The sequence below is a fragment of the Chinchilla lanigera genome, unplaced genomic scaffold (assembly GCF_000276665.1).
Source record: "Chinchilla lanigera isolate Chin_1 unplaced genomic scaffold, ChiLan1.0 scaffold00045, whole genome shotgun sequence".
NCBI classification, from domain to species: Eukaryota; Metazoa; Chordata; class Mammalia; order Rodentia; family Chinchillidae; genus Chinchilla; species Chinchilla lanigera.
This window is the reverse complement of record NW_004955446.1, coordinates 1,940,271-1,966,242: the sequence shown is the minus strand read 5'-3', so window position 1 is coordinate 1,966,242 and position 25,972 is coordinate 1,940,271. Positions and strand designations below refer to the sequence as shown.

Here is a 25,972-nt window from a genome sequence, read left to right as displayed (position 1 = left end):
AAATATAAGCCCCTTTGAATTTTAACCAGTTTGAATACAAAAATTTCTTTCACGCGATTCATCTTCCACAAACTTGCAACTTCTATCCGTCAATTATTTGCTATACTTTTATCCTCTCATTTTGGAACAACTAGTCATTCTATTTTAGGTCAACAAAATTATTTAATCAAAAACAGCACAAAAACCTGCCTTACTTTTCTTGCACAAGGAGTTATTTCTACTTTGAATGACCATGTCTTACAATTCCTACCTCTCAGTAACCTTCAATGCTAGTGAACTCATTAAAAGGTTTAATACTGGTTGCTTCCCATTGGCATTTTGTAGATGAGCACCATTCCATAGTTTTTAGAAACATTTTCTCAAAATACAACCTTTTTCTTGCCTGCAAACAGACTCAAATAAATATTGCTTCTCTATACTGCATGAAACCAAGATATTCCATCAGCAGGATTATTAATTATCAATTATTGAACCATGAGGCCAGAGCCATGTTGTATTCAATACATGGAAACAGGGGCTGGGGATTTAGCTCAGCGGCAAAAGCGCCTGCCTGACAAGTGCAAGGTCGTGAGTTTGGTTCCCGGTACCGGAGAAAAACCAAAAAAAAAAAAAATACATGGAAACAAACATAGCTGGCCAGAGGTTTAATCCAACCATTTACATCTTTGCAGATAATGCACAGGTAACAAACAGCAGGTGACAACCCTTCTTTTCTTCATAGCACTTTTTCTTTTTATCTTATTGGTACATTTTAGATGCACATGATCACATTCATCACAGAGCATTGGTACTGTACATGATATACGTTGCTTCTTTTTTCCCCATCATCCTCCCTTCCCTTCAACCCCCTTTCCCTCTTTATTTACAAAAGCTTTGTTTCGTTTCTTCCCTGTCCTATTCTATTTTTTCTTACTTGTCCTATGTGTGTGCATCCGTTTCTTCTATGACACTCTCAGCAAGGAATGGCATCCAACCTGCTTATTATATATCCCTAGCCCTACCAGGATATATTTCATCCAGGACCAAATATCTGTTAAATGAACATGTTTCTTTACTCAGTGTTTTCCAATTAGGATTCATTACACATTTTTTCAATGAAAGTCGTAAGTAGCTGTTTTCAGAGTAATTTCCAGATCCTACTCCCATCAAAGGTTATAAGAACATCTCTAGCAAATCAGAATCAGATTTATCCTGTCACGGACTCTCCTCCTCCAATGCACAATCAAATCTGAATGATTAGGGAACAAGTTTAGTATGTACCTGCAGATGACGCAGGCATTGGCTTCATTACCTACCACTTAACTCACCCACAACTAGACTCCAAGATTTCAAGCCACTGAGAAAAATTACTAAAATTCTGATAATCTGGTCCACAAACTTCCATCCCATTTATACTCAGCTATATCTCTTTCTTAACAATTACTCTTGGATTGCTCATTGAACAAAGCCATGGAAGGAGTTCAGGAAACCCTAGCCCAAAGTACATGCTTTAGTATGTTGATTACTTTGAAGCTGAAAATACTTGGACAGCTAAACATAATGCTATACTTAAAGACAAGCTCTCTAAAGCAATTCAGCTCTTACCAATTCTCTGAAGATTAATTCTCAGAGCAGAAAATCTCACTATACCCAGACAGACCTTGTTACAAACCATCATTTCTACTTCCAAGGGCCATACCTTTTAAAAAAATTTTTACTCTTAGGATATTTTCTTTGCCCTTTGACCATTTCACTCGTTTCAGCCAGGGGGTTGGGTCCTGGAGGTTTGACTTTGGATTGACACATCCTGTTACTGCCCACTTCCCTAAATGACTGTTAGTCACACTGCTGACTGCACTTGGACCTCAGACTTCCTCTGAGCATCTGCTGAGACATACAGTACATACATAGGCAGCCCACTTCAGACATGACAGTAGATGAGACGGGTCACACATGCTTCAGTCTTTACCTTTCTTCACTGAAAGAGTAGTCAGTCCAGTAATTTAAGTCTCCTCTCTCCTCCAGGTGCAGAGAAGGTGACACCTTTACAAACATAGACTTTTTCTACAGATGTAGATTTTCTTTGCTAAAGATGTCTCCAAAATAAGTAAGCAGCTTCCCACCCAGTGTTCAGTTATTGAGGTGAAAGCAGAGCCTGCTACAGTAACAGGCACAATAGAGAAAAGCATCTCGCCACCCAGCTAAGATACCTCACATGCTGATCTGAGCTCTAGATTTTAACAAAGGCCCAGTGGTTAAGACTCACTGGGTCAGGCACAAACATGGAACCAGGCTCTGATGGTGGGGTTTAGACTCCCTGGATCCAGATGAACCGATAAGGCCACCTTCTAGCCACCTTACTTACCACCTAAGCCTGGTTCCATGTTTGTGCCTGACCCAGTGAGACTGCTGAGGCCTCTCCACAGAACCCAGTCTTGTTCCTACTGAACCCAGTTCAGTTTCTACCTCACCCACAGTGATACGTGACACCTCCATACAAGACCAGGACACAATTTCAAAACCCAGTTTGAATTAAAAAAAAATTCAGACAGCTCAAAACATGTGATCCATGGGGCTTCAGGCCCCAAGGGAGAGAACTTACTCTGATCACCACATAGGCAAGCAGACAGTGGCCACAACAGGGGAGAGGAAGTACCTATCCTTGGTGGCCTGATGTCCCTAGGTCTCTGAAGCTCTGCTTCAGATCCTGCCAACTTTGTCAAAAACGTTAAAAGGAAAATTCCTTACACCCATTGAATTCAGCAGAGTTGATCTGAGCAAAACAAAATGGACCCAGGCAGCTCCTGGAACAAGAACAAGCTCTAAGAACCCCCACCAGCAACGTGGTCAGACAGCACTTAGAGGGAGACAGAATCAAGGCATAGAAAACCTAATGGGCTACAGCATAGTCAGTCAGCCAGTCAATTGGTTACAGCTTAACTCGTCAGCACTTTACAGCTTAATCAGTGTATCAGTCAGCTTTTCCATTGCTGGACATAGTACTTGACGCTCATAGTTTAAAAGAGGAGTTTGACTCACGTTTTATGGGGCTTAGTCTGTGGCTGTCAACTGGCTTCTAGGCAGAAACCTCATGGCAGAAGCCCAGGAAGGCCAGGAGGCAGAGCAGAGGAACAGCACCAGTCAGGAAGGGGCCCAGGTCAGATATAGACACCGAGGCCACGCCTCCCAGAGCCAACCTGACCCGTGGAAGGGTTCTGCACCAATCCCTGGGTCAGATCTCAAAGCCAATCAAGTTGATCCTCCACCTCAACTGTCACAATCAGTTAAATGGTTACAGGGCCTCTGCACTCAGCCAAAGCTCAGTTACTCTGATTAAACTCCATATTGTTTTGGTCAATTGGGCCCAGTATAGGTACGCAGCCCAAATCCACGGCTTCCTACAAAATTTTATTTAACAATCGCAATACTTGTGTACAGGCAAGCCCTTCAGAAGGGAATCTGTCCCCAGACCACTGTTCCAGGCACACCCGGTGACAAGCCAGTCCATTGTGCTGAGATGTGGGAGAAGAAAGACCTGTTGCACCGGGTTACAAGTTAATCACCCCAAGGAACTTTACACAAAGCCTATTAACATGGTGGAGCTGAATGCCTCTTAAAAATATTCATCCCCTCCTCCTCGAAGCGCTGCCAGAGATGGCTGGCAGCGGCTGGGAGGTGAAGAATGAAGATGTTTGTGAGCCCTGCAGCGAGCATGTTGCAGCTACAGTCTTCATATGTCACGCTGGCAGCTCTGCGTCCTCAGGCACGAAGCTAGCTACATAAAAATCTCTGCCCAAAAGCTCGGTCCTTCTGCAATACATATGCTGTAGTAAGTGGTGCAGTGCTGTAATAATTTTCTGAGTTGAAAATGTGTCTATCCCCGTTGAGACTGGAAGCAGTATCTGCGAAAGACCTTTAACCCCTTGCAAGACCTGTGCCATCCCCCGGGGACCCTCGGAACAGATATGGCGCCCTCTGCCGCCTGAAGGAAAAGGAACGCGCGCTCTCTGAAGGTTGGCTCGCCCTTAGAAAACACAAACCCTTTCGCAGTAATCGGCCCTGTTCTTCGAACCCATGACCTCTTTATTCTTTAACTTTGCAGAAACTAAAGTCTCTTTAAAGAAGCAATGAAGGTTTTCCCCTTGTTGACCTTACATGGAAAATTCATCAAAGGAAAATTTGAAATATAAATATTCAAGAAGTTATTGAATCATAGCAAACCCCTCAACTCCTCCGCCACTGTTTAAATTAAAGCTCTGATTTTGCTGAAAAATTTAAAAAATAGTGGGCATGCTGTTTAATATCAGGCTCTTTTACTTGGCCATTAAAATACAAATATATTTCAAAGTCTCTAAATGGATTCTGCAATATTAATTACAATGATTGCATGACATTTTGTCGTACATATGCCATATTACTTTCTTCTGTGTGTGTGTTAGAGAACTTCAGGTATGGATGATGAAGGTCAGCTTTCTTCAGATCTTGGCACATGGAACCTGGCTGAGTTCACTTATTTTAACCTGATATTCTCTTTCACCCTCCTGCAGCACCTAAGCAACTACCTGTGTTAGTGGTTTGTATTTTCTGTTATATATATATATATATATATATAAAATTAAAAAGGTGTATGTACAAAACAATTACATATATAATTTATGCATATATACTTTTTAATTTATGTAGATGATCATATTAATAAATCATTCAGTTTTCACCTATGAAGCTCTACATGTGTTAAACTTAGTTAAATGTGGCCTGAAGCTATCTCTATCCCTAAATGAACTGCAACCTAACTTAGTATATAAACAAATTATAACCTTACTTAAATGTGTATTCATGTAACAGTTGGGTTCCAGTCAATTACAGAAGTAACCAATCACGGGCAGCCAATGGATCAGACACTGTCCATGTAAGGCAAATGCCTCAACATACCACACCCAAATAAGGAAGATACAGAGCTGTAATAGATCAAGATTTTTCTGTATGTCATTTCCTTTTTCTATTTATAAATCCTGCTGCCCATATTGTTGGGTGCAGCTCTCTAAACCTCCCCTGCTTCAGAGTGTACCCAATTCACAAATCCTTCTTTGCTTAAGCTTTGCTAAATTTAAACAGTCTAAAGATTTTCTTTAACAATGTTTAAGATTCAGCTATAGTTGCATTTAGTCCATTACTTCTAACTACATCATCATGCCCAGTACTAGGTATTTCCCCCATTTTATCCACATTTTTCTTAGGTAGACCACCAAAACTGCAGTGAACTTTCTCTCCTACAAATAATGTTGCAATGAAATGTTTTGCAGACATTTGAAACTTTCTTGCCATACAGCTCCAGGGCAGAATTTATGGGCCGCATATCTAAGTTGACTAATTATTGCCGGATGGTCATGGAAGGGCTATATCAGTCTACACTCCTGTAAGCAGGTCACATGATTTCTACAGTTCCGCATCCCACCTACACTATTATCCAACTGTCTCTTTATCAGTCTAATAGATACAAAATGTTTTGCATTTTACTTTGTATTTCTCTGATCATTAAATTGACATGTTTATAGTATTAATGTTTTCCACCTAAGAGCATGAAATATCCCCCTATGCATTCAGAGCATCCCCTAATTTATTTAATAACGTCTTTATTTCTACATTATTAGGTGAGGTCTATGAAAGAGAAAAGGGGTGCCCCAAGCTATTTAGAAAGCCCATAAACTAAGATGAAAAGGAAGGAGATGTATGGGTGCTGTGGTGGCCATTTGTCTTCTGCTTACCTTTGCAGGCTGACATCTCACATCTGGAGCAGTCAAGTACTCACAGAGCATTAGCTCAATGTGAGGAGGGTGGTCGAGGGTCTTCAATGAATGGCACTACTTAAACTTTCATGAGAAATGACAGCTTTAAAATGTAAACCATAGATTAGTGCTTTCCTCTTTACATTCCATCATATTCACTAAATAACTTTAAGCTCTAAAGAGCAAGTACGTGATGGGTGAAAGCAGGACATAGGGCAGGGCGGGCAGGGGGAGGCGGTGGTTCTGAAGAGGAGATCTGCGGCCCAGCAGCAGAGGCAGGGCACTTCCAGTCTGCTGAGGTTGCATTATCTCTGGATTGGAAGGCTCATTAGCACCATTGTCCTATTTTTAAGACATTTCCTCTGTGGAGCATGGAGAAGATATTGAGCTCATTTGATTCCTAGAACTCCTCATTCTTCTGTACTGGTTGACGAAATTAAGATTAAAGAAGGATTTTATAGGAGATCCATTGGCTGAGAGACCAGGACCAATTCCAGTCTACCAGAATTTCAATCTCCAGGGTTGGGGCACAGGCACCTGCTCTGTAGAAAATTCTCCAGGTTATTATGGTGTCCAGCTGAGCTTGCGATGCACAATGAGCTCCTCCATTCCTCTGTCACCTTCAGGCAAATTCCTGCATTGTTAGGCTTCCAAACTTTAAAAAAACCTGTTGTACAGGTACCCATTTTGCTTTTATTCTTTATACTTATATTACATATGCCATAGTTCATAATAAAAAGTCAAGCAAACAATGAGTACGCTCCTAGCGAAATGTCAGGAAGATATAAAATGAACAATCAAAGATTAAAGCCAAGTAATTTACTAAGGAAGAAAACTAGCAAACTCAATGTATCAGACAATTGAATCCCGCTCCCAGCTTGCTTGAAGCTAACCACATCCTCCCTTGCTGCAGTTCACCTTAAGCATCCCTTCAGTATTCAGAGCAAATAGAAAACACTGTTAACTTTTCCTCTTATATCCTATACCAATATGAGAAAACATTACAAAGCCGGTTATCCCATAATCAATACTCATCAGAGAGTTGGACAAGTAAGAATACTGCAAGGTTTCTGTATTGGCAGTTTTCAGGCAATGCCTGTGTTGGGGACACTGCTGCACTATTATAGCAGTGGTGGTTGGCAAGGGGAAGATGTAATTCTTTCCCAGATTGTGGGAGTTGCAGTCGGCACAGAAAGTCCTCTCTGATGGAGGCCCGTCAGCTTTTATGGACTTCAAAGCTATTTGCTTCAGTACACTTTGAAATGCAGGGTCAGCTCACTGAGCTACATCATGCAATAATAACACATTTTTATAGGAGTAGCTTGTCAGAGCAGCAACAACATGCAATACATAAAACCAATAAACACACCGTGTCTACAGATTCTACCCTAGTAACCAGATAAAGCAATAAAATTGACAGCAGCCATCAAAAAGCTCCCTTTCTGACTTTGTGGGGGTGAATTTACTGTTGCTTAAAACAGAGGAGCTGTCACAAAGCCTTAGCTCAGTGTGCCGTTACGGGGCAGCAAGTTGCTTCACATGGAAGGGGAGCATGCCTGACAAACAAAAGCGAGGTGGGTAGTTATATCTTGCTAGGGCTCGGGCCCTTGTTGTCTTTAGTGTGAAGTACTCTGCATCAGAGGTTTTCTACAGAATGCTTCTGAGTTTCCAAGTTACACATTAAACATCACTGGGGACAGTGTGGCTTTAGGGGGTGGGTTAGCAATCAGTATTTCCCCTCTGAAGCTTACGAACAAAATACAGAAGGAACCAAATGAGTTGGTCTTAGAGTGCGGATCTTCTACATTCTGAAATGAGAGAAGTAGAAGGAAGAAAGGATTTTACATGGAATCAATCATCAGGCTGAGAATCAAAGCCAAGTTCCATCCAACAGAATCCCAGTTTCTTGGTTTAAGACATACCAATTCACTTTTCGCAAAATGTCCGAATTATTCTGATAAGAAACATGTGGGAGGCCCAGGGACATTGGCAATATGGACTGAAGTTAAAGCTAGGCACAAGGGCAGAAGTAGGTGCTGATAAAAGCTCGGGAGCCAGAGGCTAAGCAAAATGCCAGTAACCAACCATTAAAGGTATATTGAGACCTTACTCTGTCCTGGGTGTGCTCTAGCACACCACTGGGCAAAGCCCTGGTCATGAAGCTCACATAGGTGAGGGAAACAGGACAAGACAAATTGAAGCAAAGGAGGAAGATAATTCCATACACTGAAATTAAAGACAATGAAGGTGCCAGAAAGCGTTCTGGGTGTGGTATAATTTGGTTTGGGCTGCCTAGGAGAGGGAGGAGCTCTCCAGGGAGGAAATACAGGTGCTGGAATCTCACTTGGAGACTGACTGCAGAGCCCTCCAGCCAAGCATAGAGCAAGTGCAAAGGGCTGAAATCCTGAGCAGGGGAGAGGCTCGCCACGGCTGGGGCTCAGCCTGTATTGATTTTCCTGAGAGAGGAAAACAGACCAAGAGGATTGGTTTTCACATTTCCACTCTGTCATAGTGTCCCCCGATCATGTGCCCACCTAAGGGCTAGTAAACACTGGCTTGGTGGTAAATCTGGTACAATTTTTACTTGGATATCTAATAAGAATTTCAGAGCTATAAATTAACATCTCTAGCCTAAAACTAGTTGTAGCATTTAATCAAGGCTGATACAATCATCCCCTGGTTTCCAGAGGGGGGTTGCTTCCAGGGCCCTCTGTGGATAACAAAATCTGCAGATCCCTTATATAAAATGGCATAATATTTGTAAGTAACCTACACACCTTCGTGTATACTTTAAATCATCCCCAGATTTCTTCTCATACCTGAGGCAATACAAATGCCCTGTACTTTTTAGGGAATAATAATGTGAATAAAGTCCACATATTTCAGTACATATGGATTTTTTTCTGAATATTGTCCATCCGTGGATGCAGAGGAGGAGGGTGACTGTCCATGTGGCACCTAAGTAAGGGAGTTCCCAGCAATCTTGCTTCAATCCAGACTTGAGAAGATCAAGTCCTGCAGGAGTAGAGCTCTTTGGGCCTTGGGAAGGTCTATACCATGACATTACCAGCATCCCAGTCCTCGTCGTCTATTTGCACCAATGCCATTGTCCTCTGTCTATAACTGGCACAACCTTTGCTGAAAACTTCAGCCTCAGCAAAAAACAACTTCACAGTGAGCTGGTGTCCTTGTGTCCCCAACAGTGTCCATGCAGGGGTGGCTTCTTCCACTGGTTTCCATTGTGAATGTTCTTTCTTGGATGCTCTCCAAGTTGAATAGGCTTTTGAGAAACACCCTGGGAACAAAATCACCACTTATCTTCTAGCATCTGTGGGAAAGCAGCTTGTAAGGACCAGATATGAGCATTTTGGACCACAGTCCACCTGTAAGTTGGACCTGCAACCTAAGAGCCAGAATATGGGATAGGCAGCTGGGAGCCTCCTGGGTTATGGAGTGAGTGAGCCCAGTGAAATGCTAATCCTTGGGGATGTCAAGGGGAGTCTTTTTGCAGTTATTTGCATGCTAGGGGCATTATAGAGACCTTAGAAACCCGAGGGTTAAAGAGGTTAACAGAGTTTATTTGATAGCAGTATTCATTTCTGTCTTTTCTTTTAAATTCATTGTGTTTTCCTCTTTGCATTTAAAACAAGCCTGGAGACTTTGTCCTGTCCTGCTTTTCCCAAATGGGTAGATTGGTGAGAATTGAGACTCAAGCACACTATGGAAACTGTGGATGAGGCGGTGGGGAAGGGAGGACCGGCCCCAGCATTGCCAAGAGGGGAGCCCTAGCACTCCCCTTCCAGTGACAATGTGAGAAGCATCAGGAGGGATGTTACAGAGAGAGGAGGGCAGATGTGTCCAGGTGGGTAACCCCTCCCTCACCTCCTGCCCACCTTCTTCTACACAAATAAATGGCTCTGTGTCTTTCACAACAGTGTCTGGGTTTTGGTCTGAGTCAGTTTACCCCCCATGGAAGGTTTGCCAGAGTAAAAAGCTCAGAAAAGGACAGTCAGTCCCAGCCCAGCACCAGGAACCATCCGAAAAGTTCGATCACCCACAGAGGACAGCTTCTCCACTTGGGGCAATTTTGATAAACACGTTTATTTGTCTTCCCCGAAGCCTTCATCACTAAAGGTGTTGATATTTCCACCTGAGAAAGAATTTAACTGTATAGATGAGAAGAGCAGCTGACAAGAACAAAAATACTGTCAGAAAGAAAATGCCCGCGGCTGTCATCCCACAGGACAGTGTGACATCAGATAGCTGGACTCCCTGTAGCGACGGGGGATTTGCACACCTGATTTCCTCAAAGTCCTTGAGTTTTTGCACATTTTCTTTGTACCATGTTAAAAAATGAATATTTGAGCAAGTGCAGTCCAGGGGATTGTGACTTAAGCGAATGATTTTCTGCTGGGACAAGATGGGGAGGAGATGTGCTGGGATAATGCGAATGCTATTGGTGGCCAGATTGAGGTAGGTGCCCTTAAACCAGCTGAGGGCACTGATGCTACTGGATGTCAGGCTGTTATGGCTTAAGTCTATATGACTGACATTTCCAAGGCTGTGGAAGGCTTCCTGGTCTATGGAAGAGAGATCACAGGAGGATAAAACCAGAATCTCCAAAGTGCTCACCATCTGAAATGGGCTGGTCTTTGGGATATTCCCATCCTTAAAGCGATTTCCCTGTAAATTCAGATGCCGGAGATTTGGCAGGCCTGCTAGAAGATGCTGGTTGCTGGTATCAAGGGAGCAGTAAGAGAGATTCAGAACCTGTAGGAAATGAAGGTTTTGGAAAGGACTTTGTGTAGCCTTAACAGCTAAGCTAGTGCGTGCCAAGTCCAGGAGTTCTAGCTGAGGACATGCTTTAAATGCTTCATTCTGGAGACTGAGGGGCTCATTGTAGCTCAGGTTCAGGCTTTTCAAGTGGGGCAGATTTTTGAGTTGCAGATTGCAGCAATCAGAAGCCTCAATGTTATTATGGCTTAAGTCGAGTGTCTGCAGGTTTTCTAATTTTTCTAAACAGCCAACACCAAGTTGAAGTTTGTGTCTGTTGCCTTTGATGTAGAGGTGTGTAAGGGAAGGGAAACTAGCAGCATTGATTTGACACAATTGGTCAAAGCTATTTACATTGAGAACTAATTTCTTCAGCAAATTCATACCTTTAATCCCAGGTGGCAATTCGTGCAAGTGGGTGGCTGTCAGATCCAGTTCCTGGAGATGCGTAAAACACTGAAATGTGGTCAAGGAGAGGTTAGAGAAATAATGATTCTGCAGGTTCATGCTCTCGACAGACATTTCACAAAGCCCCTCAAACATGATTGGACTCAACTCTTGGTCTTCAGCGTCCTGATATGTCCCCAGCCAAAGAGATTGAATAGTAGAATTATGCAGACCACGGAATATAACAGACAAGTTAACAGTCCCTCCAAAATTCAAACTTTGGAAGACCGTTGACTTGAAAGTCCCAGGTTCAATACCTCTAATGTCATTGCCATTGAAGTTAAGGCTCAGGTTGGTAGCTGGTCTCAGAGAGTCCATGTCTTCTCTAGAAAGGTAGTGTATGGCGTTATTCTGAAAATCCAAGACTTTCAGATTCCCCGTTGGGAAGTCTTTGGGGAACTTAATTGAGGAAATATAGTTGCCTCCAAGATGCAAACTTTCCAAGTTTTTCAGATTGTGTGCTGGGATAAACTCAAGGCTAGATATTCCCGTCTGGATTAAGAACAGGTGCTTCAGTGATCTGGGCCCATTAAGTGCTGTTTCTGCCACAAATATCAGGGGGTTTCCAGTTAACACAAGTGTGCTCAGCTGAGGATGGCTCTGAAAAGCGTTTTCATGGATCCAGTTAATTTGGCACCTTGAAAGATTACAGGATGTAACAATCATTCATTGGGGAAAAAAGGAAAAAAAAGAAAAATTACCACTGTAAAAGTGACATGTACTAATGAACCATTTTTTGTATATAGCAAAACAGAACATATTATTATTCAAAATCAAACATAAGAAGCTTTATTTCATACCCATAGTCTGTTGAATTAATTAAAAAATAGCCTCAGTTCTGAACACTCTAATTTAGACTTTATTCCAGCTATCTGGTCCCTAAGATTTGCTATTTTAAGTAATAAGTAAAATGTCACGTGTGATGCCTAACAGACAATACATGATATATAATATATAGTTGTGTAAACCTGTACTATCCTGAGAAAGTTACGATCATCTTTCAACTTTGTGGGGAAGTGGTTGTGCTGGAGATTGAATCCAGGGTATTGTGAGTGCTAAGCACCCACTCAGCCGCTGAATCTCAATCCCCTTTTTTCATGTATGATGTATTAAAGTGACGGCTAGATAGTAGAACTATTGAGTGTCAAACTAAAGATGTGGACCACACACACATACACACACACCACACTGGTGCTTTCCTCATCTACCCATACAAGGTGGCACTTTTCACCATGGGGACTTCACAATGGTGTTATAAATGTGAACCATTACTATGTGTGTGTGTGTTCTCCCAACTTGCAGAAGTGTAACTGGAAGGACAGACCGAGGTGAAGGATACCAAACATCATGGATGTGTGAGGCCCCTTCCTTCTTACCACCCCCAAACACAGTAAGCTGCATGGCCCTTTTGTTTTCTTTACTTTTTTTTCGTACTTCTGCCTATTGGTTCTCCAATACTAGTTCAGCATTTGGAATCCCAATTCTGCTACTAAAACCAAGTAATTTTACTCTTTTTCCAATTTGTAAAAAGAAAATAAAACTAGTAGGTGTATTTCTCCTGGAATTTTTTCCTAAATGTCATGATCTGATAATAGCCCATTCTACCAAAATGTAGTATAATATGGCATTTGATTTAGGGTAAGATTTATTTTTAGTTTTGCTATCAATATTCCTGAGAACTTCTTAAACAGTATTGCTGATGCAGCTAATTTGAGAATAATCAAATTTCCTCTCCATTGATTGGTGCTTATTTGAATCACATTTCACTGGCACAAACTATTTCATGAGAAAGGGCAAATGAACATGCAGCATAAGCAGACTGTCCCTGCATCCAAAAGATCCAGGAATCAATTGAAGTCCAGTGTGTGTGTGTGTGTGTGTGTGTGTGTGTGTGTGTGTGCATGTCTGTGTGTGTTTTAACTTAAGTGAAAAATCCAGACCCCCCCAAGGCACTCACACACATACCTGGTTAAATCCAAAAAGGTAAGGTTTAGGAGTTGGCTGAAGGTTGTATCTTGAACTGTAGGCAAGAAATTAAAGCTGAATTCCAAAAATTCTGTTGTGTTTGGTAGAGTGTCAGGAATTTCACTGAGACCTAAATTTTCACAGTTGTATATTGTCTTGGCTTCTTTCTGATGAAAGAAACAATATAAATTAATATTGGATTCCGTAACAGATTGACTAAGTAGCAATATAAGATATGTTTTACCCTATGGGCGAGAATTCCACTCTTAGTAATCTTGACCAATGATACACTTGTAAAAACACAAAATAACTTATGTACTTGGTGTAGTATTTTTTGTAATAGCAAGAGATGGGCAGTATCCATTGATACATGAAGCTAATTGACCAAACTGTAGTTCATTCACAAAATGTAACCCTCAGAAGCTGCAAAAGGAATGAGCATGGTCTGCATACACTGATACAGAGTGATACTCAGGACACACCATAAAGTGAAAACAGCAAAGTGCACACCGGTAGATAGAGTGTGTATAGTACATAGTACTACCTATTGGTGTGCTTGAATTTTCTTTTCTTGTATTTTTCCCTTTCTGTTATATTTGCCATATATAAAATATTTTCACTGTGGGGAATTGACATATACACTTATCCTACTTGATCGTCTTTACTTCCCCCTCTTCCCTCCATCTCTTTTCAGTCTCAGATCCCTTCCTCATTTCCACACAGTCTATCTCCTAATACACTCCTATCAACTAAATGAAACCAAGGTAAAAAGACAACGACCTTTATGGTGAGAGAAAGGACAAGACGTAAGAACCAGGATGAAAATAAGACTTCTCTGAATATACTTTGGTCTATGGTTTTCCTTCTGGATTCAGGTAAGTGCTTTATTTTCCTTAGGAAAGCAAACAAACAACCCTAGATTAGCATTCCAAAATAAGACAATCAGATATGTACTAGCTGACGTGGTTAAAAAAAATTAAACCTGAATCCAGTCAAGAGTTGTCATTCCAACTTCCTGTTTACAAGTGATATGGCAGGTTTAAGTTAAACACCAGCACAAGGCAGCAGCCAACCAAATGCAGAAAGTGGGACATTATGTAAGACAAATGACTGTTCTACCAGTGGGTGCGGGGGGCAGCTTTTGTTAAAAGAGACAAAAATTTAAAAGCTATTTAAGGGACATAACCTGCAGAAAGCAGATCAGCCCTTGCTTATTTTGATTCAAATAAAGCAGGTAGGAAAAGATATTTTAAGGATTATCACAGAACTTTGAGAATGGATTAGATGCTATTAACAAATTATGATGTAATCCCAGTACTGGTGGGAGGATCTCAATTCTAAACCTGACCTGGCAATTTAGCAAGGCCTTGTCTCAAAAGAAAAAAATACACACACACACACACACACACACACACACACACACACGTGGAGAAGTAGCTCAGTGTAAAGGCCCTGGTGTAATGCCCAGTACTGCAAGGGAGTGTGTAAAGCAAGAAAAAGAAAGAAATTTTGAGTTTTGTGGTGTTAGCGGCCTTGTAGTCAGGTAAAGGAAATGTTCTGACTGTTTTGAGATGTATATTACTTAGAGGTAAAATGACAAATGACGTGCTGTTTGAGAAATGCTTTAAAGTACTCTGGCAGAAAAAGAGGGGAAGAATGGCTAGATGGAGTAAGTAGGCAAAAGGCTGATGGTTGTTGAATACTGAATATGAGTATTGCACTGAATATTGAATATTGGATGAGTGACGCATACATACTTAACTATTTTGTATACACCACAAATTCTCTTAACACAGAGTTTAAAAAACTAACAAGGTGGCGCAGACCTTGGGTCTTACAATCTTTTTTTTGGTATAAACATTTTTATTATTAAATTTATTGGTACAGTTTAGATATACATAATGCTCACATTCATCATAGGGGATTTATACCTGTACATGATATATCTTGAGTCTTGTTATTTTCCCCATCCCACTTCCTTATCCCTCCCTTCAACCCCTTTTCTCCTCCTTGTTCATAAATTTTGTTTCAATTTTATCCTTTTTTTTCTCACTTTTTTCTTTTCCCTTCTGTCTTGGTTACTTTTCTCTCCTTGCTGGGATAAAACACCTGACACCCAAATTTAAGGAAGGAAAAGTTTATTTAGCTCACAGTTTGTGGAGATTTCAATCCATTCTCAGATATTTTGTCGCAGCAAGGAGAGAAAAGTAACCAAGACAGAATTTGGTACCAGAGAAGTGGGGTTGTTGCTGTGACTATACCTGACCATGTTATTCAAGAGCCTTTGGAAATGGCTTGTTGGAAGTGTCTGGAAAGTTCTGGAGATTTCACCTGAAAGAGAAGCACTAGAACACCTTCAGCTGCTCTGTATGGGAGATGCTGGTCAGAGCTCAGAAGACCAGAAGGCTGATAAAAGTCCTGCCAGTAAAGATCAGATTTGAGAGGGAAGAAGGACTGCATTGGTTGTTGGACTCCAGATGATGTGTGTTAGGGCTTGGCAGAAAGTTTGCATTTTGCTCATGTCCAGAGACTTTGCCTGAGATGGAGATTACGGGTGGCAGACTAATTAATCTGGCAGAAGAAATTTCAAGGCAGTCAAATGTTGCAGCAGCAGCATGGCTATTGTTGGGGGCTTTTAGCCAGATCTGTGTGAGAATCAGGAGCAAAGAGCCCAGCAGGATTATTTAAAATGTGAATTTGGCCACAAAGGAAGCTCCAGTAAAGGTGTGGATTGCAAAGATAGAGCTGAGCAGATTTCAATTGCTGAGTAGGAATAAGAGAATATAAAAGATGGCCTGAGGGTATCACAAGAAGGAGCATGTCTCCACCCTTTTGCAGCCTCAAACCTGCAGAAGTGAAAGACTGCTTTGAGGAGAAAGCCACAGAACACCATATACAAGAATGGCAGCAGCAAAGAGAATTTGTTTCTCAGAATCACATTCAGAGTGCTCAGCGATCCAAGCACTGGACCCCCACAGCCAAGAGGAAGAAAACCGGCTACTGCTCCACTTGGCAGTAAACTTTGGCATCATTCACATGGTGCTGGTTTTAGGTGCATACAGAATGCAAGAGTTCTGAGGTTAAGAAGGCTTCCACCTAGATTTCAGAAGGCCTGGGAACCCAAGCCGTGTGCCCCTCACAGGGCAGTGTGCAAGCTGTGAGTGTGAAGCGAAAGGTGCAGTGAAGACCCCAATAGTTTGAAAAGCCAGGAATGTGGATTGAGGAAAGCTGCAAGGAGGGAGCAAAGTGAGCCTGAGAGAGAAGCCATGTGAGCTGCAACCACCAGAAGTCATGCAAGCCCGTTGGGGTTCACAATTTACCACAGATTTCTTCAGATGTTCCACATGGAACTATAGGACTTAATGTTAGCCCTGCTGGATGTTGGTCTTGCTTTGGTCCCAATGCTTTGTATCTCCCTGTTTGTACCTTTTGGATGGTAATGTTTATCTTGTGCCACTGAATGTTGGAAGGATTTAACTTTTCATTTGTACAGGGGCTTTCAGCTAGGAGTTTGCCTTACATCTTGGAGGAGACTTGGAACTTGGACTTTTCAGTAATTGTGAAACTGTCAGGACTTTGCCAATTGTTAGAGATAGACTAAAATGCCTTTTGCATAAAGGGATATGCATGAGTTTTGGGAGGGGAGGGCTGGAATATTATGGTTTCTGTCTAGATGTTCCCCCAAAACCTCATATAGTCATGGGGTAGGCTTCTAGAGTTTATGATTGATTCATGGTCCAATGCTGGGATTATGGGTATGAGTGCTACAGTGGCCCTGGGGCAGGTAGTTTGTATGCAATATAAGGGAGTAAAAGAGATTTGCTCACTGCTGCTCCTCCCTTTTTGCTCTTGCTTCTTTTGCTGTTTTCCACAACCACAAACTGTTGCCCTCTGCCATGTGCCACTCTGCCTTGGAGCCAGCCAAGTATAGACTGAAACCCCCACAAACTGTGAGCTAAATAAACCTTTTCTTCCTTAATTTTGGGTGTCAGGCATTTTGTCTTAGAAATGAGAGAAAAGTAGCTAAGACACCTTTCTTCCTTTTCACCTCCCTACCCTTACCTTTTGAACAATTTCTTCCTATTTCACAATATCTATTATACATTTTGGTTCTTTACACTTTCAGTTTCTCACACTGGAGAAACAGTGCAATACTTACATGTTTGTCCAATTTATTTCACTTAAGAGTATGGGCCCAAAGTTCATCCATTTAGCTACAAATGTCTCAAGTTTATACTTTATGGTTGAGTAGTACTTCAATGTATAAAAAAATCTTTTTTATCCATTCATTAGTTGATGAGCATTTGGATTGTTTCCAATATTTAGCTGTTACAAACTGTGCTGCTATAAACATAGGTACACATATATAACTCTGGTGTGATACATCTAATTCTTTTGGGAAAATACCAAGAAGCAGAATAGTTGGGTCAAATGGGACCTCTAGTCCTAACTTTTTTGAAAAACCTCCACATTGATTTACTTAGTAGTTGCACAAGTCTACACTCCCACCAACAGTAGATAAGAGTTCCTTCTTCCCCACAGCCCTGCCAACGTTTGTTATTGGTTGATTTCTTGGTAATAGCCACTCTTTTTGGAGTGAGACAGAATCTCAGCATTGTTTTAATTTGCTGCTTTCAAATGACCAGTGATTCTGAGCATTTTTTATGTATATTATTTGCAGTTTCGAATTCTTCATCTGAGAAGTATGTATTCATCTCACTTGCCCATTTTTGGATTGTGTTTTTAAATTTGGGGGGGGTCTGACTTTTTTCACTTCATTCTAAATATTAGTCCTTGATCTGAGGAGCACCTGGCTAAAGTTTTTCCCCTCTCTGTGGGTTATCTTTTCACTATGCAAAAGCTTTTTAATAAGATGAGATCTCAGTTGCTGATTCTTTGTAGTATTTCCCATGAAGTTAGGGTTTTGTTTATGAAGTGTTTGCCCATAACTATTTTTTCAAGAGTTCTACCTATTTTTTCTTCCAGCAGATTTAGTGTTTCTGTTTTAATATTTAGATCTCTGATTCATTTTGATCTTAGTTTAGTGCACGGTGATAGACATGGGTCTAGATTTAGTCTTCAGGGTGTAGAAATATCCTTCTTCAAGTGAACTTGTTGCTCCCTTTGCCAAAGATAAGGTAGCTGAGTATGTTTGGAATTGTTTCTGCATCTTTTGATCTATTCCATTGATCTTTAAGTCCTTTTTCTCTTTTTTGCCAGTACCATGCTGTTTTTATCACAGTAGCTCTGTAGTATAATTTCAAGTGAAGGATTGTGATGCCTGCAGCCTTGCCTTTGTTGCCTAGAATTGTTTTTGCTATTCTAGATCTTTTCTGGTTCCAAATGAATTTTAGGAACATTTTCTCTAGTTCTGTGAGGTATACCAATGGTATTTTGATTGGAATTGCATTAAATCTGCAGAACAATTTTGGGAGTATGGCCATTTTCACTATGTTAGTTCTTCCTACCCAAGAACAGTGGCATTATTTCTATTTTTCTGATATCCTCTTTGAGCTCCTTTTTCAGAACACTGTAGTTTTCAGTGTAGACATCTCTTACTTCCTTTGTTAGATTGATTCCTAAGTATTTCATTTTTTGATGCTATTGTGAAAGGGATAATCTTAATGTATTAATTTCAGGTCTGTGGATATCAGATGTTAATACTTTGGCCACAGCTCTATACAGAGAAATTGCACACCCTGTGACCAGTGTAGTGAAGGATTCAGAGGTCTGACAATTATTGCTTGGTAGGTGACCTACCCAAGTTACAGATCTTGTATTCAGTAGGTAAACATGGGAAGTGGCTGGTTGGAGGCCTAAACATTAAGGTCATATTTATCTGGATGAAGAAAAGGTACAATTTGCCTGGACAGGCTCCTCCTAAGAAAGAAGGAAATGATCTCCAGGTGGAGGCACAAGAACATGGGGACCCAGGAGCATGGGCCAGCTCTGAGGTCATCTCAGCCCCATGTGAGTTCATCCCACCTTCCAGCGGTGCTTTTCCCCGGTTGCTTTTGGCATGGCCTCACGGGAACCCCTCTGAATCTATACTGCCTGTCAAATCTCTATCCAGCGATCCCACATCAGCAGTTTTCCTTGTGCTGAGTTGCTAACAGACCTGCTTAGCTAGAAACAGAACTGCACCCATCCTCCTTCACTCTGAAGTGTGCAGCTCCGGAGACGTCACCATTGTCATTGCCGTTTGCCTTCCTCCAATTTCTGCTTAGTGGTGCACTTTTCTGTAGCTTCCGTGAATATGCTCATCTACAGGATATCACAAGTTTTCCTCAATATTGTGACAATATTATAACTGTCACTGATGAAAATGTCATATTTATGTTTCCTGTAATTCATTCTTTGCTTTTATAGACCCAGAGTTCTCTAGGCACTGCCACAAATCCACATAATGTCCTTGAAATGCAACTTGGCACTTTAAACTTAGATTTAGTTGACTAGTGGGACCTGCTGCCTGGCCTGTCTCTGGTGGCCCTGAACTTGGACCACCCAGAGAGAATGTGCATGCGTAGCTGCTACCCTCCACTTTTGCTAGGTTGCCAATTTGTTTAGAGGAGACAGTTTTCTTTTCCTGGTCTCCGTGGACATTACTGATTTCACACACACTTGAAGAAAGAGAACTTCCCTCAATTTGTCTTGCTCTATTCTGGCCCTACAGCAAAAGACTAGATGCTGGCAATTCCCTCCTTCTGAAAATATAAGTCCCTGTGACACCGAAATTATTCCATGTTTCAGCCTCTTGTGTGCGTAAGTAAGCACATTACTGCACTAATGGGATTCTGAGAGCTGAGAATCCAGGAGGAGCTCTTCTGAGCCTGTGGCCTGAGGGAGGTTCTTGAAAAAGAAAATGCAAGTCCCTAAATGAACAGGTCAGCTTTAACCTAACAAGAACCAAGAACCAGTGATTGACTCTAACAAGGAGTGTTCTCAAGAAGCACACTGGAGCCTGAGCACAACACTGAATAATCTCCAGTTAGGCAGAAATGGCAATGAATCCTCTGCCCTGGATATCTAGAGGAAAGAGGCAATGACTAAAATGAAGTTAAGAGAATTTAAAAACCAAACACATTTCCCAGAATGTCTCGGGTTCAATGCACACGTGGCCCCTTCCTCTCAGCTTTTACAATCACTCTTCTACAATCACAGCTGCCATGATGATGGTGGTGTCCAAGTAACATGCATTCCGGATCATCTAAGAACCATTAGGTCGTTTTTGTCTTACGTATTTTTTAAGGCGTGAAGTGTACAAAAACACATGGTTATTCTCATACTTTTTGGTAGAGAGTAAATTGCAGACCTCATGACTGCTCATCCCTAAATACCTCTCAGTTTATATCTCCTAAGGACAATGATAGATAATCGTAGTGCCATTGGCAGATTCACAGTACTTAACCTTGAGTTGATGTTATCCAATGTATTCTCTATATTAAGTTTTGCCAGTGTGCCAGTATTGTCTGTAGTGGATTAACTAATGGTTCACTTGTAACACCTGGCTGAACTGAATCAGTGTGGTGATGGGTGTGGAGGGCCCACCTGAGGATTTTTGTCAAGGGCATAAAAAAGAGAACTGGAGAAGAAGATGGTGTGCTGCTGATTCTCCTGGAGAAGCTTGTTGCGCTGGCTTTCTTAATATGAACTCAGTGGTTCTCATCATCCGAGGAGCTCAAGTCCTCACTGTTGCTAAGGATGGCTGCAGTTCTCTTTGGGGGAGCTCTGGTCCTTATCTTGAGCATCGTTTCCTGGCTCCAGGGCAGATCCATCAGCCTGCTGGCCCAGATCCTTTATCCCACTGGTGCAGACTTTCTAGCTTCCACCACCGGCCTTTGGGCCTTCCCAGTGTAGACCCTTGATACTGACTTGCATGGGACATTGCTGTGGGCTCTAGGCCTCCAGTTGGCCTTGTGGAGGACATTGCTATGGGATCCAGACCCTCAGCTGAAATCTTTGGGTCTCTAGTGTGTAGACAGATTTCTGGCACTCTTCTACATTTGACTCTTTGGGCCAATATTATAAAATAATCCTATGAATTATATGTCCTGTATTAACTCTTTTCCCTTGTAGACCCTGACTACAACATTGTCTTTTACAGTACCTTTTGTTTTTCCAATGGAGAATCACATGTTCATTTAATTGTCATATGTTCTTAGACTCCTTTATTCTGAGACAATTCCTCACTATTTGAAGACATTGACATCCTTTGAAGAATACTTATAGCTAGCAGAATGTTTCTCATTTGGGGGTTCTATGTTTTCTCATACTTGCTACAGATCATACAGTTTTTGTTTTCTTTGTTGTTTGCAGTACTGGGAATTGCCTTGTGCCTGGTAACCGAGTGTTCTACCATTGAGCTACACCTCCAGCCACAGGTGATAGTTTTTTGTTAGGAACACTACAGTGGTACGGTAGTACCTTTTTCCCTGTCAAGAGTCAGATGAAAACTTTTGGAGAGTGAGTTCTGGTAGCAGAGCACAGGGCTGCAGAACAGCAGAGAGACGATGTTGCAGACAATAAAAGAACAGGAGGCAGAAAGGAACAGAGAAGCTTTGGTTTTCTCTGCAGGCAAAAATCCACCACGTGGCAGTTTCCCTGAGCTCTGCACAGACACTTCCTCTGAGCCTCGGCTTGTCTTTCTAGAGTTTATACGTGGTCAGTATCCAAAGATGATTTTGCATGCCCCTGCTTCAGCCGGTGCACTCCAGACAGGACTGTTCTTGATGTGAGCACCTGTACCCACCAGAGCTAAGGCAAGGCCATGTGGCAGTCGTGACAACCCCAACCCCAAGTCAAGGGGCACTTGCCCAGGGCCCTCTGTGCACTGGGTCCTGTGCGGCCCCTGTGCCTCTTGCTGGGTCTTGCAGCAGGGCCTTTTCCCCAGAGCAGGGCTCCTGAATGTTGCATCTTTATTTGCAGTCCCTTCTCCCTCCAGGTACTCATTTGCATTTTTTCAATCAAGATCTTATTTTCTTCTTTCCGCTGTGTCTAACTCCCTCCCATCCCATTGTATTTTCCCTTCATGCAAGTGTTGAAACACTTTCTAATTTAGAAATGTTTGAATTTCACTTGGACTGCTTATTTCCACCTTTGCAGAGGTCTCATCTATACTCGACACAAGCGTGCCTGAGGGAGGAGTCTGGGACTATGGACACCAGCCATCCTCTTTGGTCACACCTCATCTGGAGGATGCGATTTCACTAGCAAGCAAATCCCAGAGCTCTTTGAAAGCAAAACAAACACTCTCAAGAAGGCACATCCTGGGGCTGGGGATTTAGTTCAGCGGCACAGCACCTGCCTGGCAAGCACGAGGTCATGAGTTTGATTCCTAGTACCGGAAAAAAAAAAAATCAAAAACAAAAAACAAAACAACAACAACAAAAAAAGGCACATCCTTAAAACATTATTGTCAATCTGACTTCCCCAGGCCAAGGGCATTTCATTGCCTGTTTGTTTTTCAAGTCAGCCTGCTTGGGTTCAAGTCCAAGTTCTTCAAACAAAGCTAGGTTCTCTGAGCCTCCTTTTCCCCCAGTGTGGACGGGGGCTAAAATCTTATTCTGAAGGCCTACTGTGAGGATTAATGAAACAAGGTATCTAGACTACCTAAGAGGAGCTAGTACATAATGGGATCACCTCACTGTCATCTAAAGATTTGGGGAGCCCTTGCATGCATGAACTTGGAGTTTCCTTCAAAAAAGCTCTGCTAAGCACATCCACCCCATCACTAGTGACTAAGAACTTTCTCCAACCATACTTGGAGCCCCCCAGAAGGGGGGCTAGGATGAGCTGATTTAAAATGTGAAGGTGTCCAGATTCCCAAGAAATTATTCAAGAGTTCACCTAAAATGTTTCCACAATCCAAAGCACAGAGCACTGGATTCCACTGCTCTTGGGATATTTGCCAGTCTTTGAAGACTTGGTGATGGCTCTGTAATTTCATTGCTTATCTCTCTTTCTCTCTCTCTCTGCCTCTTTCTCTCTCTCTCTCTCTCTCTCTCTCTCTCTCTCTCACACACACACACACACACACACACACACAGAATGAGAGAGGGAAAGAGACAGAGACTGAGACAGAGACACAGAGAGAAGACATACAGCACTTAGCAGTCAGAGAATCCAGGGGGAGCATTTGAGTGTTCACTGCAATATCTTATGACTCATGGATAAATTTGAACTTTTTAAACAAAAGTTTTATTAGAAATTAAGTTTGTCTCCTATTTGATACATACATTTTAAAAACCACTTCCTGATAGATTATAGATCTAAGTGGGAAACATAGAAATAGAAATACATATGAAGCAACACAGTTTCTAGACGAAATCAAGGGATAATATCATAATACTGTTGAGTAGACAAACATTTCTTAAATAGGACTGAAATGCACAGAAAGTAAAGGAAAAGTGATACATTGTGCTGCTATAAAATAAGAACTTCTGTTCAGCAAAAAATACCATTGGGAGAGTGAAAATATAAGTCACAGAGTGGGAGAAAATACTTGCAATCTGGTAAGGAACTTTCATCCCTAATAAATAAAGAACTCCCACAAACTAAGACAATTGAAAAAGAAAATGGGCAAGAGACTGGGACAGGAACATTATAGGCATAAAAATGGCATTGTAGGGCTGGGATGTAGCTCAGTGCCACAGTACTTGCCTAGCATGTTATAAGTCCTGGTCCCATACTTATCACTGCCCCCAAAATGATATGTGTGTAAAAGAGAAAAGTATGCATATGTATTCAATTTATTATTCATCAGAAAAATAAAAGTTCTACTATGTACTAATCAGAAAGGCTAACATTGAAATAGAGACAGTAACAAACGTTGGTGAGGCTGTGGCACAATCAGAACTCACATATATTTCCGATGAGTATAAATTAGTACCAACACTTTGGAAAACTTATTTATGTTAAACATATGGATAGCCTATGACCAAATATATTCCTTCTTAGGAATATATCTAATGAAATTTTGTCCAATTGTTTACTAAAGAATATAGACAAAAATGTCCAAAGCAGCATCATTTATAATAACCTGAAACTGCGAAAACGTAGATATCCATTTATAGTCAAATTGATACATGGTGGCTCACAAGTGCAAGAGTGATTTTCAGTGAGAATGAACAGAAGTTTGCTGCATGGATCATCAATAAATCTCACAAAGTTAATGCTGAGCAAAGGGAGCCAGTCACCAAAGGGTACACCTTGTATGATCCCATGTGGATAAAGTTTAAAACTAGGCAAAAGCGATCATGATATAGAGGTCAGGGGATCAGATGCTGTGGGGGCTGGTGACAGAGGGAGCCAGACCTCTTCAATCAAAGGCACAAGGCCCTCATCCTACATGACTGGTGTTTTTACAGGAAGAAGATTGCAGGTTACAGTCACTCACCATGAGAACGTCATTTGCAAAGACACAAGGACAGTGTGGCTATCTATAAGCCAGAGACAGGGGCCTCAGAAGAAACCAACCCTGCTGACAGTTTGATCTCAGGTTTTAGAACTGTAAGAGAATACGTTTTTGTTGTTTAAACCTCCCAGTCCTGGCACTTGGTTGTGGAGGCCTGAGAAAACTAGTATGTCATCCCAGCTTCAGTTTGCCCTAGGCATTCATGTCTTTTTGGTCTGAGGACATCCTGATTTCATCCAAACACCGAACTAACAAGCTTCTGTTCATTTCCCTTCTAGGCCTTATTCCAGTCTTGGCCGTGATTGTGCCCTCTTCTGTCAGGTTTCTGCCCTGCTCGAGATCATTCTCCGGAATTCTGCCCAGCTACTGTCCCAGGTCATTCTGTACCTTTCTGTCCCTGGTTCTGATCCTTCTTCCAGTTCCAACCTAGGAAAAAACTCACCAAACCACTAAGACCAATGGCTCTTCCTGTCTGTAGCCCTTGTCTGGCAGGCCGTGTGAGGCCAGATGCTCACCAAAGTCAGAGACACAGTGGGAGGAAGGCTGAGGCACTTTAGAAGGTGGCAAGAGGGACCTCCCTTCCTCTGTCTACTCCAAGGACTTCCCACAGGCTGATAAATACCAGTATAGCCCCAAACAAGTGTGACTGCCTCTTCTCTGGTTGTACTCCTGTGGGTCAGTCAAAAAGATGGATGGCTGTCCAAGTGGAGGAGAAAGCCAGACTCAAAGTGATCTGTGCTCTGAAGCCTGCCATGGCCTGTCTTTACCAGTCTTCACCCTGAGAGCCAGGAAGTCAAAGGACTGCCTGAGGGAGTGGCCCTGTGCTGTGGTGGTGGACAGGCAGAGCCCCTAGGTCAGGAGGGAGGATTGGGAGTCTGCTCTTTTGCACAAGGCTCTGTTGACATGGCATGTCTCAGCTGGGGCTGCTTTGGGGGAATTGTTTGAATAAGATGCCAACAGACCATTTCATGGCTGAGCTCTTTGGCTCCCTTCTCACAATAGTGAAAACCTTCTCTATATCTTATTATCCTTTTAAAAACAATGGATACTGAAATGCCAAGGTTCAAATGGGACGGTGTGCTAAACTTTTTCAGAAAGTTGAATCTGGATAAAGACAAACAGCTCGGACTCACCTCAATGCACATCTGCTCTGTGGAGGTGACAACTTCACAGCTGGCTGAAAGCAGCAATGCCAAAAAGCAGCAGCTGACAGCGGGCGCCATCCCAGGTCCAGGGCCCCCCTCAGCTTGGCGGGGTGATTTAATGCTTGGAGGTGAGTAATTCAATCGGGCTCTGATGACCCCAGCAATTTTCCAGTCAGAGACTACTCAGACGAGTGATCTTGGAACAAGAGACACACTGACTGCTCAGCGTTCAGTGGCTGTGTGCTGCCCGAAAAGGGAAGTGCCTTTTGCATACCAACCACCTTTACCCAAAATAACTGTGGACCCAGCCCCGGGGCAGCCCAGTGCACTTCCTGGCAAGCAAGAATCAGTTGTGCACCCCTCTCAGACTCCCAGGGTGAGGACAGTGACTGGCTGTGACAGCTTCAGGGGGTGGGCCTTCTCCCACAGCTTCCAGGTGGCCTCCTGTGGCTCACTCATGCAGC

At 42.2% G+C, this 25,972-nt stretch overlaps 1 protein-coding gene across 1 annotated transcript; it reads right to left on the bottom strand.

The window, feature by feature from the left end:
* Window positions 1–6,438: 6,438 nt before the first annotated feature.
* Window positions 6,439–25,745, bottom strand: Cd180 (CD180 molecule). Its single transcript, XM_005392600.2, has 3 exons — window positions 25,497–25,745; window positions 12,951–13,117; window positions 6,439–11,622 (listed from the first exon to the last, which is right to left on the bottom strand). Exons 1-3 carry the CDS (start codon window positions 25,584–25,586, stop codon window positions 9,894–9,896), a joined length of 1,986 nt encoding a protein of 661 aa, XP_005392657.1. The 5' UTR covers window positions 25,587–25,745; the 3' UTR covers window positions 6,439–9,893.
* Between the last annotated feature and the right edge of the window lie 227 nt (window positions 25,746–25,972).

Bases quoted from the DNA above. Each gene is read 5' to 3' on its own strand.
- Cd180 (XM_005392600.2), bottom strand. From the start codon at position 25,586: ATGGCGCCCGCTGTCAGCTGCTGCTTTTTGGCATTGCTGCTTTCAGCC. The intron at 13,118-25,496 runs GTGAGTCCGAGC...TTCTTTCATCAG, and splicing joins CAGAGCAGATGTGCATTGAG to AAAGAAGCCAAGACAATATA. The intron at 11,623-12,950 runs GTATGTGTGTGA...TAATCTTTCAAG, and splicing joins ACCTTTTTGGATTTAACCAG to GTGCCAAATTAACTGGATCC.